At 40.9% G+C, this 15961-nt stretch overlaps 1 protein-coding gene across 1 annotated transcript; it reads left to right on the forward strand.

Moving 5' to 3' along the window:
• The first annotated feature begins 10898 nt into the window (after nucleotides 1-10898).
• Nucleotides 10899-12192, forward strand: LOC103118759 (olfactory receptor 6T1). Its single transcript, XM_007528969.2, has one exon. It carries the CDS (start codon nucleotides 11162-11164, stop codon nucleotides 12122-12124), a length of 963 nt encoding a protein of 320 aa, XP_007529031.2. The 5' UTR covers nucleotides 10899-11161; the 3' UTR covers nucleotides 12125-12192.
• Nucleotides 12193-15961: the final 3769 nt, after the last annotated feature.

The raw sequence follows: 15961 nt of genomic DNA on the forward strand, positions 1-15961 counted from the left end.
GCGCAGAGACACCGAGTTTCTCCTCTGGGGTCTCGGTCTCCAGCTCTTCACTTAAAATAAAACTGACTGGTTTAGGTGACGCCTATGGTATCTCTAGATTCTAAGTTCTGTAGCTCCAAGGTATGTGAAATGCTATTCTCAGATGCCCTTTTATTCTAGTCAGTAATTTTTTACTTTTATTGAACTGTTTATTAAATATATAACAGACTAAGGAATATTCATAACAGAAATGTTAAGATGGAAACAGTAAATGAAACTGTGTTTGTAGGTCACCCAGCTTTAACAGAAGAAACCAATTCTGGGAGTGGTACAGCTACACAGAACAAGTTGTCTTGTTCATTATCTTTTCTTTTCCTTCCAATCAAAATGGTAGATGACTAAGCAGTCGCAATAATTTGAATTTTTTATATTTATTTTCCCTTTTGTTGCCCTTGATTTATTGCTGTTGTACTTATTGTCGTTGTTGCTAGATACGACAGAGAGAAATGGAGAGAGGAGGGGAAGACAGAGAGGGGGAGTGAAAGACAGACACCTGCAGACCTGCTTCACCACCTGTGAAGAGACTCCCCTGCAGATGGGGAGCCGGGGGCTCGAACCCAGAATATTATGCTGGTCCTTGAGCTTTGTGCCACATGCGCTTAACCCTCTGTGCTACTGGCCGACTCCCAGTAATTTGAATTTTTACATCATTTGAACTTACCAATCTAGTTTTGATCCCTTTAGTCACTACAGGCTCTTATGCAAGTGTTTATTTTATTTATTATATTGAATAGACACAGAAATTGAGAGCAAAGGTGGAGGGAAAGAGGGAGACTGACACCTGCAGCCCTGCTTCACTGGGTGTGAAGCTCCCCCATCTCACAGGTGGCAACTGGGAGCTTGAACCCAGGTTCTTGTACAATGTAAGGTGTACACTCAACCAGGTGTGTCACCACCCACTCCTGAAAAATTTTACCATTTGATATTTCTGTGCCCTCTTAATAGTAAGATTTAAAGTGATTACTTTGTATAATTTGATAAGGATTAAATGACATGGTTATGCAACTTTCTGGTGCAAAATAGATAATTCCATTTTATTAGGGAACTAAAGATGACCAAGATAGCTGATTATACAAATGAAGGTTCAAATTAGCTCTCAAGAATTGGCAAGGTTTAGTAACCTCAACCTCACTGTACACAGAGAAAGGAACAAACACACAAAATGTATCTAGACTCTGAGAAGACAACCAATAACTCAAGCTTCCAGTTAAAGCAGCTTGTCATCTAAGTGGGAGTGAAGGTCGCAAAGAGAGGAGATAAACAGACAGGGAGACTGACAGACTCACTTTACAAACTGAAAAGAGCTCTGAGTGCCAGACAGAGTTCAGATTATGTGCTAGGCATTCTAATCTTCTGTTTGCTTGTTTTGTTGGGTGGGGCAGGGGGCATCAGGCTTATCACTGGGGCTCAGTGCTTATGTAACAAATCAGCAGATCTTTTTTCATTTTTTTTATTTTAGAGAGAGAGGGTGGGGAGAGAGAGAGAATGAGAGGAGTACCTACAGCCTCATTTCCCCCCTCGTGAAGTTTCCTCCTGCAGGTGGGGACTGGCCTCTTGAACCTGGTCCCATGCATGGCAAGGTGTGCTACAGCCCAGCTTCCCTCCATTCCCTTTTATTATTATTATTGTTTTAATAGTGATTTACAAAATTATAGAATAAAGGTATAATTCAGTGCCATTTCCACCACCAGAGTTCCGTGCTCCCAACCCCAAGTTCTCCCATGCTCATTCATAGGTATGGGTTGAATGTATGTATATATATATATTTGACAAAAGAGGAACATTACAAAGTCTATCGATTCCCTGATCTGCCTATACTGTGTGTAGAACAGATGCTATCATCATTATAATAAATACATCCAATGGACAGAATATGTTTCAGAAAGAACGGGCTGCATCAGTGGCTAACTAAGCATCCTTCTCATTGGTCACCTATAGCATAGAGTTTCTGAGGGAGAAGGTCACCAGGTCTCAAGACAGCGGAATGCACAAAGGCCATCAGAATGCATACAGCCAGCTGAACTAAATGCCTCCTAGAATGAAAGTCGTCTGCAGCTACAATGATATTCAAGCACTGCATGTGCAAGTGGCTTATGATCACAAACTGTTGTCTCATGTGAGGAGCTGTAGAACAGAGCTGTCCCCCCACTTTCTGGCTATGTTAGAAATAAACCTTTTAAAATAGTCTGCAATTTAAAACTTGTATTAGCAAGTTTATATCCATCTGCCATTTTAGTTATTCTTAACAGTTCTGCTACTGACTTAGGATAAATGTCTGAAAACATTAAAACCAGGAGAGCCGACTTTATACTACTGATATGTTTGCCCAGGAATGTTGTAGAAAGGCAAAAGGTCTGGAGCCAGACATTCAAGAATCATTTTAACCACTCTTTAATAAATATATGATGGAGAATTGCCTACAAGTTACAGAATTCTTTAATTCTGAAAAACAATGGTTATGAGAAGTAGACAATACATTAATGCCTAACATCTGAGATCACTGTAATTTTAACGGACTGTTTTTTAGCATATAATAATTGCACGTTTGAGGCATACTATTCGATGTGCCTTGACATATGCACATGCATATTTATTGTCTCCAAAACTGTTCTGATGCTACTTTATAAAACCCCTTTCCTCCTCCCTACGTCCTACACCTCAGTCTACCATTGATCTCCTCACTGTATGAAAATTTGTTTTCTAAAATTGTTCAGTGGTCCAGGAGGTGGCACAGTGGATTAAGCGCTGACTTAAGCATGAGGACCCAAGTTCAATCCCTGGCAGCACATGTACCCCAGTGATGTCTGGTTCTTTCTCTCTCATAAATAAATAAATAAATAAATAAATAAATCTTAAATTGTTCATAAGTGGAATTATATGGTATGTACTCTTTTTTAACTTTTTGCATTCATGACATTTCGTATTATCACTTGCCCATTTTTATTTCTGAACAGTATGTCCATTGTACAGACATGCCAGAATTTACATAATAACTAAGATATTTCAAATATTTGACTACAAAAGTTGTTGTAAACATTCACAGATAGTGTATGCGTGTGAATATTGTTATTCTCTCAATGACATCTTTTGAAAAACAGTAGATCTTTATACTGGTAGAATGATATTCCTTTTCGTGGACCATGTTTTTGTTTTGTATATTAGAAATATCTGCGTGGTCCGGGAGGTGGAACACTAGTTAGGACATTGGACTCTCAAGCGTGAAGTCCCGAGTTCAATCCCCAGCAGCACATGTACCAGGGTGATGTCTGGTTCTTTCTCTCTCTCCCTCTATCATTTCTCATGAATAAATAAATTAAATATTTTTTAAAAAAAGAAACATCATTTCTAAAAAAAAAAAGATAAATATTTGCTTACTCCAAAGTCATAGTTATCTTCTCTTGCATGCTTCCAGGACTTTAAAAATTTTTTGGTTTTATCTCTAAACTTACAATCCATTCTAAGTTAAATGTGATATATGATGTGCAGTATGAATCAAACTTCACTTTTTTATGCTATTTGAGCATAGATACATGTTCAATTGTCTCAGAAACTTATTAGTAAGACTGTCCCTTTATTAAATTGTCTTTGCACAATTTAATATTCATTTTCAGAAATCAATTATGCATGGGTTTATTTATGTACTCTTTTTCTTATGCCTTGATTGTTACTGCTCTATAGTAAATCTTAAAGTCATATAAAAGTACCCTATTTTTACCTTTTCTAATGAAAGTTCTTTTTGGATATTTTAAATATTTTGTATTTTCACTTAAGTTCTAGAGATATGTTGTCAATTTATATCAAGTGTACTAGGATTTAAGAACTGTGCTGAATGTCTGGGAAGATAGTATCGTCCAGTCATGCAACAGCCTAAGGCAACAGAAGGTCCCAGATTCAATCCCCATCACCACCATATGATTGGGCCCTCCTCAATCGCTATCGAATAGGCCATGGCCGGTGCACCGCTATGTTCCATGGCTGGGGAGCCAGAGACGACCCGAACTGCCCCTGCGGCTACAGACAGACTATTCTTCTTCTTCTAGCGTTTGCCCTTCTTCTGTAGCCAGTCAACAGCGTCAGGTTGAGCCTGATGTAAAGTTTCGAGACCTCCTTTGAATCTGGAGAGGTGGCAGTCGTTGACTATGTGGGTCATAGTCTGTCTGGAGCTGCAGGGGCAGTTCGGGTGTCTCTGGCTCCCCAGCGATGGAACATAGCGGCGCACCGGCCATGGCCTGTTCGATAGCGATTGAGGAGGGCCCAATCATAACGTGCTAGGTCAAAGCCGGGTTGACGCTTGCAGACTATGAACCACATAGTCAACGACTGCCACCTCTCCAGATTCAAAGGAGGTCTCGAAACTTTACATCAGGCTCAACCTGACGCTGTTGACTGGCTACGTTAGAAGGGCAAATGCTAGAAGAAGAAGAAGAACCACCATAAGCCAGAGCTGAGTAGTGCTCTGGACTGGGGGTGGGGGGAAGGACTTTGGAATGAGAGCAGGGAGGAGCCTGGGGGGTGGTGCTGGCACTGGAATCCTGGTGCATGATGGTGAAAAGGGACCTTAGTTGGGAGTGTTTTGCAGGTCCCTATCACAGGGACTAGAGAAATCATACCCATGTGTCAACAGCTGTACTGTAAGCCATTAACCCCACCCAGTAATGATAAAAAAGATGCCAAGTGTATCAAATATGAAGAAATGACAGACAATACTGGATCTTCTGACTGACAAATTCCGTGCGTACCTTGACTTATGTTAATCTTTTTAAATTTGTCTCGACAAAGTTATGTATGTGTACAGACCTTGAACATACAGTTTGTAAAATACATCTCTCATTTTTCTGACACCATTGCAGACGTCATTTCAATCTGTGACTACTGCTGTTATTTTGAAGTGAACTTTGTGTATCGCTTTGTTGCTGCCACTTCAATTGTAGTGCTTGATCCTCCCTATCATGCTCTGCATGAGCGATATTATGATCTGCAGATATTAACAATTTTACATTTTCCTTCCTCATCTTTTATTTATTTGCCTTACTGTCCCAGCTAAAGTCTTCAGTAAAATGCTGGATATCAATGGGGCAAAATTTTTTTGCTATGTTCTTTATTTTAGAGGGAAATATTTAAAATTCATATTTAACCATGATATCAGTTTTCAGGGTTTTTTTGAAATTTAAGGAACTCTAATTCTATTCCTGACTTGTTGAAATCTTAATTAGAAATAGGTAAGATATTCAATATGGTATACAGTGCTAGTAGTATTTAAATTAAAATTTGTATTATTTTTTATATATTTTTTCTTTGTAGATCTTTTAACACGGTAGATTACAGTGCTCTATTTTTAAATTAATTTTTATGTGATGAGAAAGAAATTGAAAGGAGTGGGATAGATAGGGAGGGAGAGAGAAGGGGAGACACCTGCAGACCTGCTTCACCACTAAAAGCTTCTTCTTCCCTGAAGACAGGGACCAGGGACTTGAACATGGATCCTTATGCACGGCAATGTGGGTGCACCACAGCCCAGCCGCATAATGTTCTGGTTGGGGGGGATTAATATCAATTATTTGTGGAAAACAGAATTTGTTGAAAGAGAGAAAAGTGATTTTATTACATGGCCAAAATACTTAAGGCTTCACTGATTTATGATCTAGTTTAAGAGAATTTTGTTTCTTTTTAATTTTTATCTATAAAATCGAAACACTGACAAAACCATAGGACAAAACCACACAATTCCCACCACCAGAACTCCATACCTCCTCCCCTCCCCCGATAGCTTTCCCATTCTTTATCCCTCTGGGAGCATGGACCCAGGGTCATTATGGGATGCAGAAGGTGGAAGGTCTGACTTCTGTAATTACTTCCCCGCTGAACATGGGCGTTGACAGGTCGATCCATACTCCCAGCCTGTCTCTTAAGAGAATTTTCTGAAAGTCTGAAAGCTGTAGCCAAGTTTCTTATACCCTATCTATACTGGAGAAATGACACTATTATTGAGTAAAGGAAGTATGACTCCCAAATCTCGGACAAATCTCAAACAGCTCACCACCCTTTAGTCTCAAAGGATTAATTACATTGTTTGTTTTTAGATAAGTTTGGTCAAAGATGTTCCTCTTGAGATTTCAAAGCAAGTTAAAGTAAAATTTAATTGATCAGGTATAGAAAGAAATAGTTACTGGGCTATTTTAACACTGCAGTGGTACCACTTGAGCGAGGAAAACCTGCTGATGTCAGAAGCCTCTGCTCCTTGGACCATAAACAGCAGCCAGGCAGGCCCTAGTGCACAGCTCTTCAAACTGATGAGGGAAGAGCTAAGAAATGAAGGACTCGGACAGGTACAAAAACTGACCTGTAAAAGACACTTTCAGGCAACTTTGTAAACTCTAAATCTATTCCTAGTCCTGATTGAGAACTGGATTTATTGGAAGTAAGCATCTTTTATGCATACTTTACACATATAGATTTGGGGAACTGAAAACATACACATTTTCCTACATGTGCAATGTCTGTTTTTCTGAGCACAGAATGAGAATGTCCATTCTCATCTGCAACTGTTAAGCTCTATATATGTAAACCAGCGTGTGAGCCAGTAAAGCACAGGTTTGCCCGATGGAAAGCTTTGATTTTTGTTTGGAATACTCAGATGAGACAAGCAACTTCCTCTTTTATTAAAGCCCAAAGTCCCAAGTCACTTCTTTAGAAAAAAAAAAATCCTTTTTCACTCTCGCTGAAGTTTTATCATGTAAAAATCAAGTCATGCATTTAGAGTAACTAACAGCGCATGTTTAGAGTGTACAAGGCAAAGTACCATGGCCAAAATGGCACAAGTTCATGGAAATTTTTATTCCGCATTAGTGTAGTTATTAAATCCTAAACACTTTAAAAACTAAATTATTTCTACTGAGAAACAACTAAGTCAAAATGTTAACACCTCTTTTTAAGTTAACACAATAAGGTTATTTGACAATTTAATTAATGTGTACCTATATAATGCCAGTACAGAATGGAAAAATTCAAAGATAAATTCTAATTCTATTTTTGTCAAGAGACAACTCAGCGTATGGTTTTAATTTTTGGGGGGGTTCTAATCTTATAAACATCTCAAGTTCAATCATTTTCATTTGAGAACAGGATGCTCTTAGTTTTCCTATCTTCAAAGCAGACTATATTTATATAATAATTATATGTATTTAAAATAGTAGTTTGTACCAGATAGTCTCACTCACATGTGGAATGCAAATGACTACAGCAAAATGAACTTACAAAGATATAGTACACAAACTCTCTGAGACTATAAAAACTGGTGCTTATCAGGAATGGGGCACCAGGGAGAAGTTATGCAGATGCACACATACAGGTAAACTAGACGTCTGAAATCTTCCAAGTTTGTAAGCCAATGCCAAATAAATATATAATGCAGATTTATGTAAGATGAATCACTTTATTCATTTTGCTACTAGAAATGCCAATCATTGCGTTACTTCAGGTTGCTTTAAATCTAAAAGACCTGCATCCCTTCCAGAGCTGGAAAATTTATCTTTGAATGTTCAGGTAATGGTTGGGGAAGAGGCTCAGCAGGTAAAGTGCAGGACTGGCATGCACGAGGCCCTGACCTCAGTCCTAGCACAGTCTATGAGGGAGCAGTGCTTTGATCTGTCTCTCTCTCTCACTTGCAAAGTAATTTTAAAAAATATTTATTTATTCCTTTTTGTTGCCCTTATTTATTGTTGTAGTTATTATTGTTGTTGATGTCTACAGTATTGGATAGGACAGAGAGAAATGGAGAGAGGAGGGGAAGACAGAGGAGGGGAAGAGAACGATAGACACCTGCAGACCTGCTTCACCGCCTGTGAAGCGACTCCCCTGCAGGTGGGGAGCTGGGGGCTCGAACCGGGATCCTTATGCTGGTCCTTGCGCCTTGCGCCATGTGCGCTTAACCCGCTGCGCTACCGCCCAACTCCCACAAAGTAATTTTTTAAATGCTCAGTTAAATGTTATCAGCTTTATGAGGTATCCATGGCACTTCCAAACAAAATCACTGCCTTTCTCTTATTTGCCACTATAAAATCTGATTTCACTATTATCACAGCCTTGACTGAATTCTAATGGGACCCATCATTTGCACAGATTTAACCCCTACTGCACTACAGGTGCCCAGCAGTTCATTTAACTTAGCATCTCCAGTTCCTGCAGAAATACACTGCACATAGCAAGTGCTCGAGATTGTATCTAACCTCACCTGCATTGAGGTACCTTTCTAGCCAATAAATTATGATTTACAAGTGAGAACTTGTCTAAGATGAAAGGATTGAGAATGTAGTAAAGCACTAGCTCCTGGCAAGTAGTGAAAGGCAGATCTCATCTTCCAGAAAAGGTATTAGGCTGGTTTTGATAATGCCATTCAGACTTAGGACCATAAGTGAGATATGAAATCTTGCATACTAACTCTGCATAAGTAAAATGAACATTAAGATTGACTAAAACAGAAAAGAACTGAGACTTGGGTGTGAATCCAGATCTGTAACTAGTCCAAACAGAATGTTTCACTTTCTACATGATCTAGACCCAGCATGTCCTGTAGACCATCAAAGACTCCATGAAGGCTGAGTGGTGGTGCACCTGACTGAGCACACATTAGCATGCACAAGGACTCGAGTTCAAGCCCCCAGTCTCCACCTGCAAGAGGGAAAGCTTAACAAGTGGTGAAGCCGTGTTGCAGGTCTCTGTTTCTTTATCAGACCCCTTCCTTTTCAATTTCTGGCTGTCTCTATCCAATAAAAAAGTAAAAATATTTAAAATTTTTAAAAAACCCAGAACATCAAGGGTAAGAAGAGATACTGCTTTTTGTAACAATTTTTATTTTTAATATTTATTTATTATTGAATAGAGACAGAGAGAAATTGAGAGGGGAGGGGGAGGAAGAGGGGGGAGATAAGGAGAGAGATAAGAGACACCTGCAGCATTGCTTCACCAGCTAGGGAACAGGGACTTGAACCTGCATCTTTGTGTATTGTAATGTGTGCGCTTAACCAGGTATGTCACTACCTGGCCTGGGGCACTTTTCCACAATGTATTCCGGGAAGGTGCAGGGAATGGCAACCAGGGCCAGATCACCTGCCTCACCACTATTCTGAAGAGAGGAAAGATTCTGAAATAAGGCGTGGTCTAAAATTAATTTAAAATTTTCAGGATCAAAATTTCAAACTGCAACAATTAATTTCTATGTACAGAATATTACTATTAACTGACATGGATTAAACTAATATCTAGAAATTGATATGAAGTCAAATACGTCATCGCAATCTATCACTCATTCGATATACTTTGCCTTGGCAGTTTAAAGTTCAGGCTCTCAAGTCAGATGTCTCTCATAATCCGGTCCTATCTTCCTAGAAATGGGTCTTTAACTCTCACCTGACTGTAAGATAGAAGCAGTTCTTGTATAGTTATTGAGAGATTTAAGAATGAAATGAAGGAAAGTTCCAGGGACATAGTAACTACTCAATAAATGCTACTTATTATTACTGGCATTATTTTACTGTGGTATCTGTTAAAATCAACATCTTTTCCCCTTCCTTCCTGTCCCTACTCCCACTCCCAGCAGGCTCAAGTTTCAAATTCAGATAGTCACAATTACTGCTTTTGTATGACATCAGGATTAGACAAGCTTAAATGTACATTTTAGGGTTACCTCTGAGGTTTTTTTTGCTTGATTCTTTGTTTTTACCTATTGTGTTGCATTTTGCTCAGTTGTAAAATGAATGGTAAGTAACAGTGTTAAGTATGTTAAGTCACTGTGTACTGAATGGAGAATCCCAAGAAAGGAATATTATTTGCTGAAAAAATTTCTTCCCAGGTTTTGTCCTTCTAACTCTTACATGAACAGCACATGCCCTCCTAACAGTTCTTCTTCAACTCTGGAACTGTGGTTCCTTGCCACAGCTGTATTTTTTGGTTAGATAGCTACACACAGAACTTGAAAATTCCTTGGGTTTCTCATCTTTAATTCTGAAAGCAATCTTTAATCCTGGAGTAATAAGACAATCCTGGAATAAACTTTATCAAAGTTCTGAGCATTTCATTCTTTTTAATTAAACAAAGTTGCTTAACAGTAATTAGCATTCTTTTCATAATATTTCTCTAACATTTTTCTTTCATCAGCAAGCAAGAATTATGTCATTCTGAATATTTAGTGTGACATGTGGGAAAGGATCCTGGGACCCAGGTGCTTAGTAATGTCTAGTCCTCCAAAACTTATGTGTAAGTTTCACAAGGTAACATGCTTCAAATTAGGGCACAAGCTGACACATCCTCTCTGCTTTGATGACATTCTTTCTGTCCCAATGTCACACCAGTAGTGTTAAGAGATCTGGGGTTCATCAAAAGCTAAGAGCAGGAATTTTTGTAAACTATAGAAGGAAGTCTTGATTTAAAGTTTTAAAGAACACTATGAGACAGAGACTTTGCACAGTTCAATCCAATGTGGCTCTCTGGCTAAAAATAAAATTTCTAAAGACACTAAAATAATGTATTTCCTTCTGTTTATCAGTGCTAAACAAGAACACATAAAAATGGCAAATATCAAGAATTCTTGATAACCAATAAACCATTCATCCGACTCCAGACCCATCTGGATTCCTCTCAGTCCCCACACCATTCAGTCATTCCCAATCTAAGAAAATAGGGAAATAAGTGTGTTGGAATCACAAACACTTGGTATGACACTCTGCCTCTAACACCCGTTCCTATTTGATCATGGTAGTTTCTCAAACTGCTTCAGTATCCCTTTCATATCAGTAAGATAAGAGTAACGCCATATGAATTTTCCATCATCTGTGTTGTTACTGGAATACACTGTTTGCTAGCATAATCTCTTGTAGGCATAAACACTGATTAATCTCAGAATGCCAGGAAGTACTAGGAGCTCAATATTATTTGACTGATGATGGTGGAAAGAGCACTATAGTTATACAAAGACTCTCATGTCTGAGGCTTGAAGGTCCCAGGGTCAATCCCTGGCTCTACTTTAAGGCCAGAGTTAAGGGATGATCTGAACACACACACTTTGGAGGATTCAGTGACGATAGCCTTGGAGATTGACTTATTCCTTTCCCCCAACAGCTCAGAGGCAATGAGTCCTGGAAACTGGAGCCAGGTTACAGCGTTTGTCCTCCTGGGTTTCCCCAGGAGCCACATCCTGCGGTTCCTCTCGTTCCTGGGGTTGATGGTGGCCTACATAGTAACAGTCACAGGCAATGCACTCATCATCGTGCTCACCTTGACAGACCGGCGCCTGCACACACAAATGTATTTCTTCCTGCGGAATCTGTCTTTCTTGGAGCTGTTGCTCGTGTGTGTGGTGGTTCCCAAGATGCTTGTCATCATCTGCACGGGGGACCCCACCATCTCCTTTGCCAGCTGCATTGTTCAGTCCTACCTGTACTTCCTCTTGGGCACCACTGACTTCTTCCTCTTGGCTGTCATGTCTCTGGATCGATACCTGGCCGTCTGTCGTCCACTCCACTACGAGACCCTGATGAGCAGCTGCACCTGCTGCCGCCTGGTGCTGGCATCCTGGGTGGCGGGCTTCCTCTGGGTGCTCGGCCCCACCACCCTCATGGCCAGCCTCCCTTTCTGCGGCCCCAATAATATAGACCACTTCTTCTGTGACAGCTGGCCCTTGCTGAGGCTCTCTTGTGGGGACACCCGGCTGCTGGAGCTGATGGCATTTGTGCTCTCTACGTCCGTGCTGCTGGGCTCTCTGGTGCTGACCTCCTGTTCCTACACCTGCATTATCGCCACTGTGATCAGAGCCCCCACGGCCTCGGAGAGGTGGAAAGCCTTCTCCACCTGTGCCTCACACCTCACGGTGGTACTCATCGTCTACGGCAGCTCCATCTTTCTCTACATCCGCCTGTCAGAGGCTCAGAATGCGCTGCTCAACAAAGGCGCCTCGGCCCTCAGTTGCATCATCACGCCCCTCCTGAACCCCTTCATCTTTAGTCTCCGTAACAACAAGGTGAAGCAAGCCCTGAGAGATGCCCTGAGGGGACTCAGACCCACAGCTGCCAGAGACTGTGAGAGGCACAAGTAATGGAAGCTATTCCTAGTCCATATTCTGTTGAACACTTCAACTGATGCAGTTTGTTTATCAATCCTTCCATAGATCAATCTATCCATTTATTTCTTTATTGAGAAAGAGCAAGAGAAGCAGACCATCATCCTGGTGTATGTGGTGCTGGGGCTCAAACTCTGGAACTCAGGCTGTGAGTCCTGTGTTCTACTACTGAGTCAATCACCTCTCCAGCCAATCTGATTAGTACATTACAAGTGACTCCATTTTTTTATGCATTTGAATTTCTAATCACTCATGCAACATCTTGCCCTTTCCTCAGATGATAAAAGACGAGTCTTCATGAATGCACAGCATGTGAGGGTGAGCCTTCAATTTCCTCCCTGTAGGCTTCCTGATACCTCCAGCTCTTTCCACAGCAGCTGACCCAATGAGCTAAATCTGGAGGTTCTGGCTAGGACAATATCCTCAGAGAAGCAGGGTCTCTCTGCAGGGTGCTACTCGATCCACCAGCCTGGGGCTGCCTCAGTACCCTGTGTGATGAGGCAGTCAGGATGGGGACTGCAATCTGGGGCTTACAGGAGAGTAAGGGACTCTCTGGGGTCTTTCATCTAGCCTGGGCTAATACGAGTTCACCCAGGCCTCAATATGGGGAAATCAAACTCCGGCATCAGCCATAAATGGCTCCCTGATTCTTCTTTGCTTTCACTCTGGAGATCGTCGTATCTCCTATAGGGATCTCATAAAGGAAGAGTGCTGAGATCAGTAAAATATTTTGCTGTTACCCAGTTCCCAAGTCAGATTCAAACAGACTTGCCTCTAGACAAGGGGGCAACCATCATTCATTCTGTTAAGGAATACTAGGTTTCTAATGAGTTAATGAGCGCGATAGTGATGGGAGGGGGGTTAGCCAAGGGAAATGTTAAGCACCCAAATGCAAAGTCAGGTCAATGCAACCTGAGCACAAGTGCCTTCTGGCAACTAAGACACATCTGCTACTGCTACTAAGCCCAGGCTACAAACTAGACCCTGGTACACAGCAGTAAACAAGGCAGACGTGAGCTTCATTTTGATGGGATTTATAGCACACAGTAAGTCCTCATGTAATGTTGTAGACAGGCTTCCTCTTTCTAACAGAACGACAAGGAAACATTTTTTTCCCCATAGGCTGACAGAAATAAGAGCTGTCTATATAGCAAATTTCTGGTTACAAAAGATATCAAACTTCTCAATAAAGTTATAAAATATTTCTAATATTAAATGATAATTTATATTCATTCATTTTCCAGCTCATTTATCCCAGTTCAAGTCTCAGATGGCTGGAACTTATCCTGGCAGCTCAGGGCATGAGGCAGGACCACACCCTGACTAGGAAGCAGCCCTCTATGTGACTGCAGGGTGAGTCACTTGCACGTGCACCCCCACAGGGGCAACTGAGACAAACCAATGGCCCTTGTGTGCACATCTTTGGAATGTGGAGAACCAAGTTCTGGAGAAATCCCATGGAGAGAACATGCAAACTCTACACAGACAGTGGCCCCAGCCAAGATCAGTCTCAAGATCTACTAAGGTTGGCATGGCTAGCGAAAACAAACCAACAATCAAAATCTAAATGCATAGGGCACCAAAGTAAAAACCCAGTGGTGAGGGGTAGACATGTAGCTTCCTGGGCCAGTGGGGGGTGGGAGTGGGCGGGAGGGATGGGTCACGGTCCTTTGGTGATGGGAATGATGTTTATGTACACTCCTAGCAAAATGTAGACATATAAATCAGTAGTTAATTAATATGAGAGGGGGAAATCAATTGTATGTCTCAAAGGTTCTCAAAAGACAAACTGAATCTTTTTAATAGATAGGCTACGTATTTGATATGCGGACTCTCTCAAAAGCCTAGACCAAGTAGATTAGAAGCTTCCAATAGCACAGCTATATACAAGATACTGGGTACTGTACAGCAAACCATAACAAAGGGACTTTTCAAAGTTAACCCAATTAACAAATAATGTGATGATAATATTAACTATTGATTGTCTTTTTGAACCCTAAGACAGCAGGAACCTCACATCTTCACTATAGAGCCCCTACTTCCCCCCAGTCCTGGCACCCTTGGATAGGGCTCACTTTCCCGTATGCATCTCCCAATCCATACCAAATAATATTGCATCCGCCGATCACAACCTAACCAAAGCAACGATTGCCATCTCAACATGCTTCACCTCAGAGTGTATCCAGAGACTTCACGTGTGGAATGACAACCCTTCAGCTTCATCACTCGGGTGAGACCTTTCCTTTTATAGTACACTCTAATTTCATCTCAGGTAGTTCACTTTCTAACAAAGTCCCATAACCTAGACATACACCAGTTTCTGTGAGAGAGAGCGTATGTGCACACGTATCCATAAACTACTGCAAAATATATACCTGAAAGCAGAAGTACACTAGAGTTTGCAGTGAGTACCTCCCTAACACTTCCTCTCCACTATTCCAAACTTGGGATCCATGATTGCTCAACAAATTGTTTGGCTTTGTATGTTAACTCTCTTTTCAATCACCAGGTTCCAGATGCCACCAGGATGCTGGCTAGGCTTCCCTGGATTGAAGACCCCACCAATGTGTCCTGGAGCTCAGCTTCCCCAGAGACACACCTTACTAGGGAAAGAGAGAGGCAGACTGGGAGTATGGACCGACCAGTCAATGCCCATGTTCAGCGGGGAAGCAATTACAGAAGCCAGACCTTCTACCTTGTGCAACCCTCAATGACCCTGGGTCCATGCTCCCAGAGGGCTAGAGAATGGGAAGGCTATCATGGGAGAGGGTGGGTTATGGGGATTGGGTGGTGGGAATTGTGTGGAGTTGTACCCCTCCTACCTTATGCTTTTGTTCACTAATCCTTTCTTAAATAAAAAATTAAAAAAAAAAAAATCTAAATGCAAAGTCAGTATGTAGATGAGATGTGAGATGGACACTTTTGTGGAAAAAAAAAAAAAAGAACTGAGTTCAGGGTAGGGGTAGATAGCATCACGGTTATACAAACAGACTCTCATGACTGAGGCTGCAAAGTCCCAGGTTCAATCCCCCACATCAGTTACTATAAGCCAGAACTGAGCAGTGCTCTAGTTAAAAAAAAAAAACCTGAGTTCATTAAAGGAACATGAAGAAGCACCAACTAATCGACACTCAAGTGCTGCAGATATAATCACAACACTGAGGCCTAAGTCTCAAGAGGAGCCAGGCAAGAAGTGGGAGTAAAACCTTCCAGAGACAGAAAGTGGTATTTGCAAAGACAGGACCAAGGCAAGAATTAATACTTCTTCTCTCTGTCCTATCCAATGACGACATCAACAACTACAACAATAAAAACAAGGGCAACAAAATGGAATAAATAAATAAACGAATAAAAGATTTAATAGTTCAAGGTTTTGGGCCTTGATATTAATAGTCATAAAAGCTTTTCAGCAAGAAAAAAAAATTTCAAGTTCCCGCTGACACATGCCCCTTTAGCATGCCAGGAACTAGGCCCGGGTGAGGTGTTAGCACAAGGTGCTACACCTGAGAAAATTCTGTCTTAATAGGAGAAGAAAAATGGAAAATAAGAGAAAACAAAGGAATGCAGGGATGAAAAGTAGATGATCTTATACTGCACAAAGAGAGCCTGACACTTAATAGATGCAAAAAGTTTAAGTATGATTGAGGACATGGGTTTCAGGTTGGTATAAACCTGGGCTGGATTTCAAAGGTCATATTCTAGGGACTTAACATGTATTACATAATATTTCTAACCAGCAACTGATTAATCTTTAAAATTAAGATGATGCTTACCTTACTAGAATGTTATTGAATAATAAATATAAATCAATTT

The sequence above is a fragment of the Erinaceus europaeus genome, chromosome 20, assembly GCF_950295315.1.
Source record: "Erinaceus europaeus chromosome 20, mEriEur2.1, whole genome shotgun sequence".
In the NCBI taxonomy this organism is placed as follows: Eukaryota; Metazoa; Chordata; class Mammalia; order Eulipotyphla; family Erinaceidae; genus Erinaceus; species Erinaceus europaeus.

Bases quoted from the DNA above. Each gene is read 5' to 3' on its own strand.
- LOC103118759 (XM_007528969.2), top strand. From the start codon at position 11,162: ATGAGTCCTGGAAACTGGAGCCAGGTTACAGCGTTTGTCCTCCTGGGT.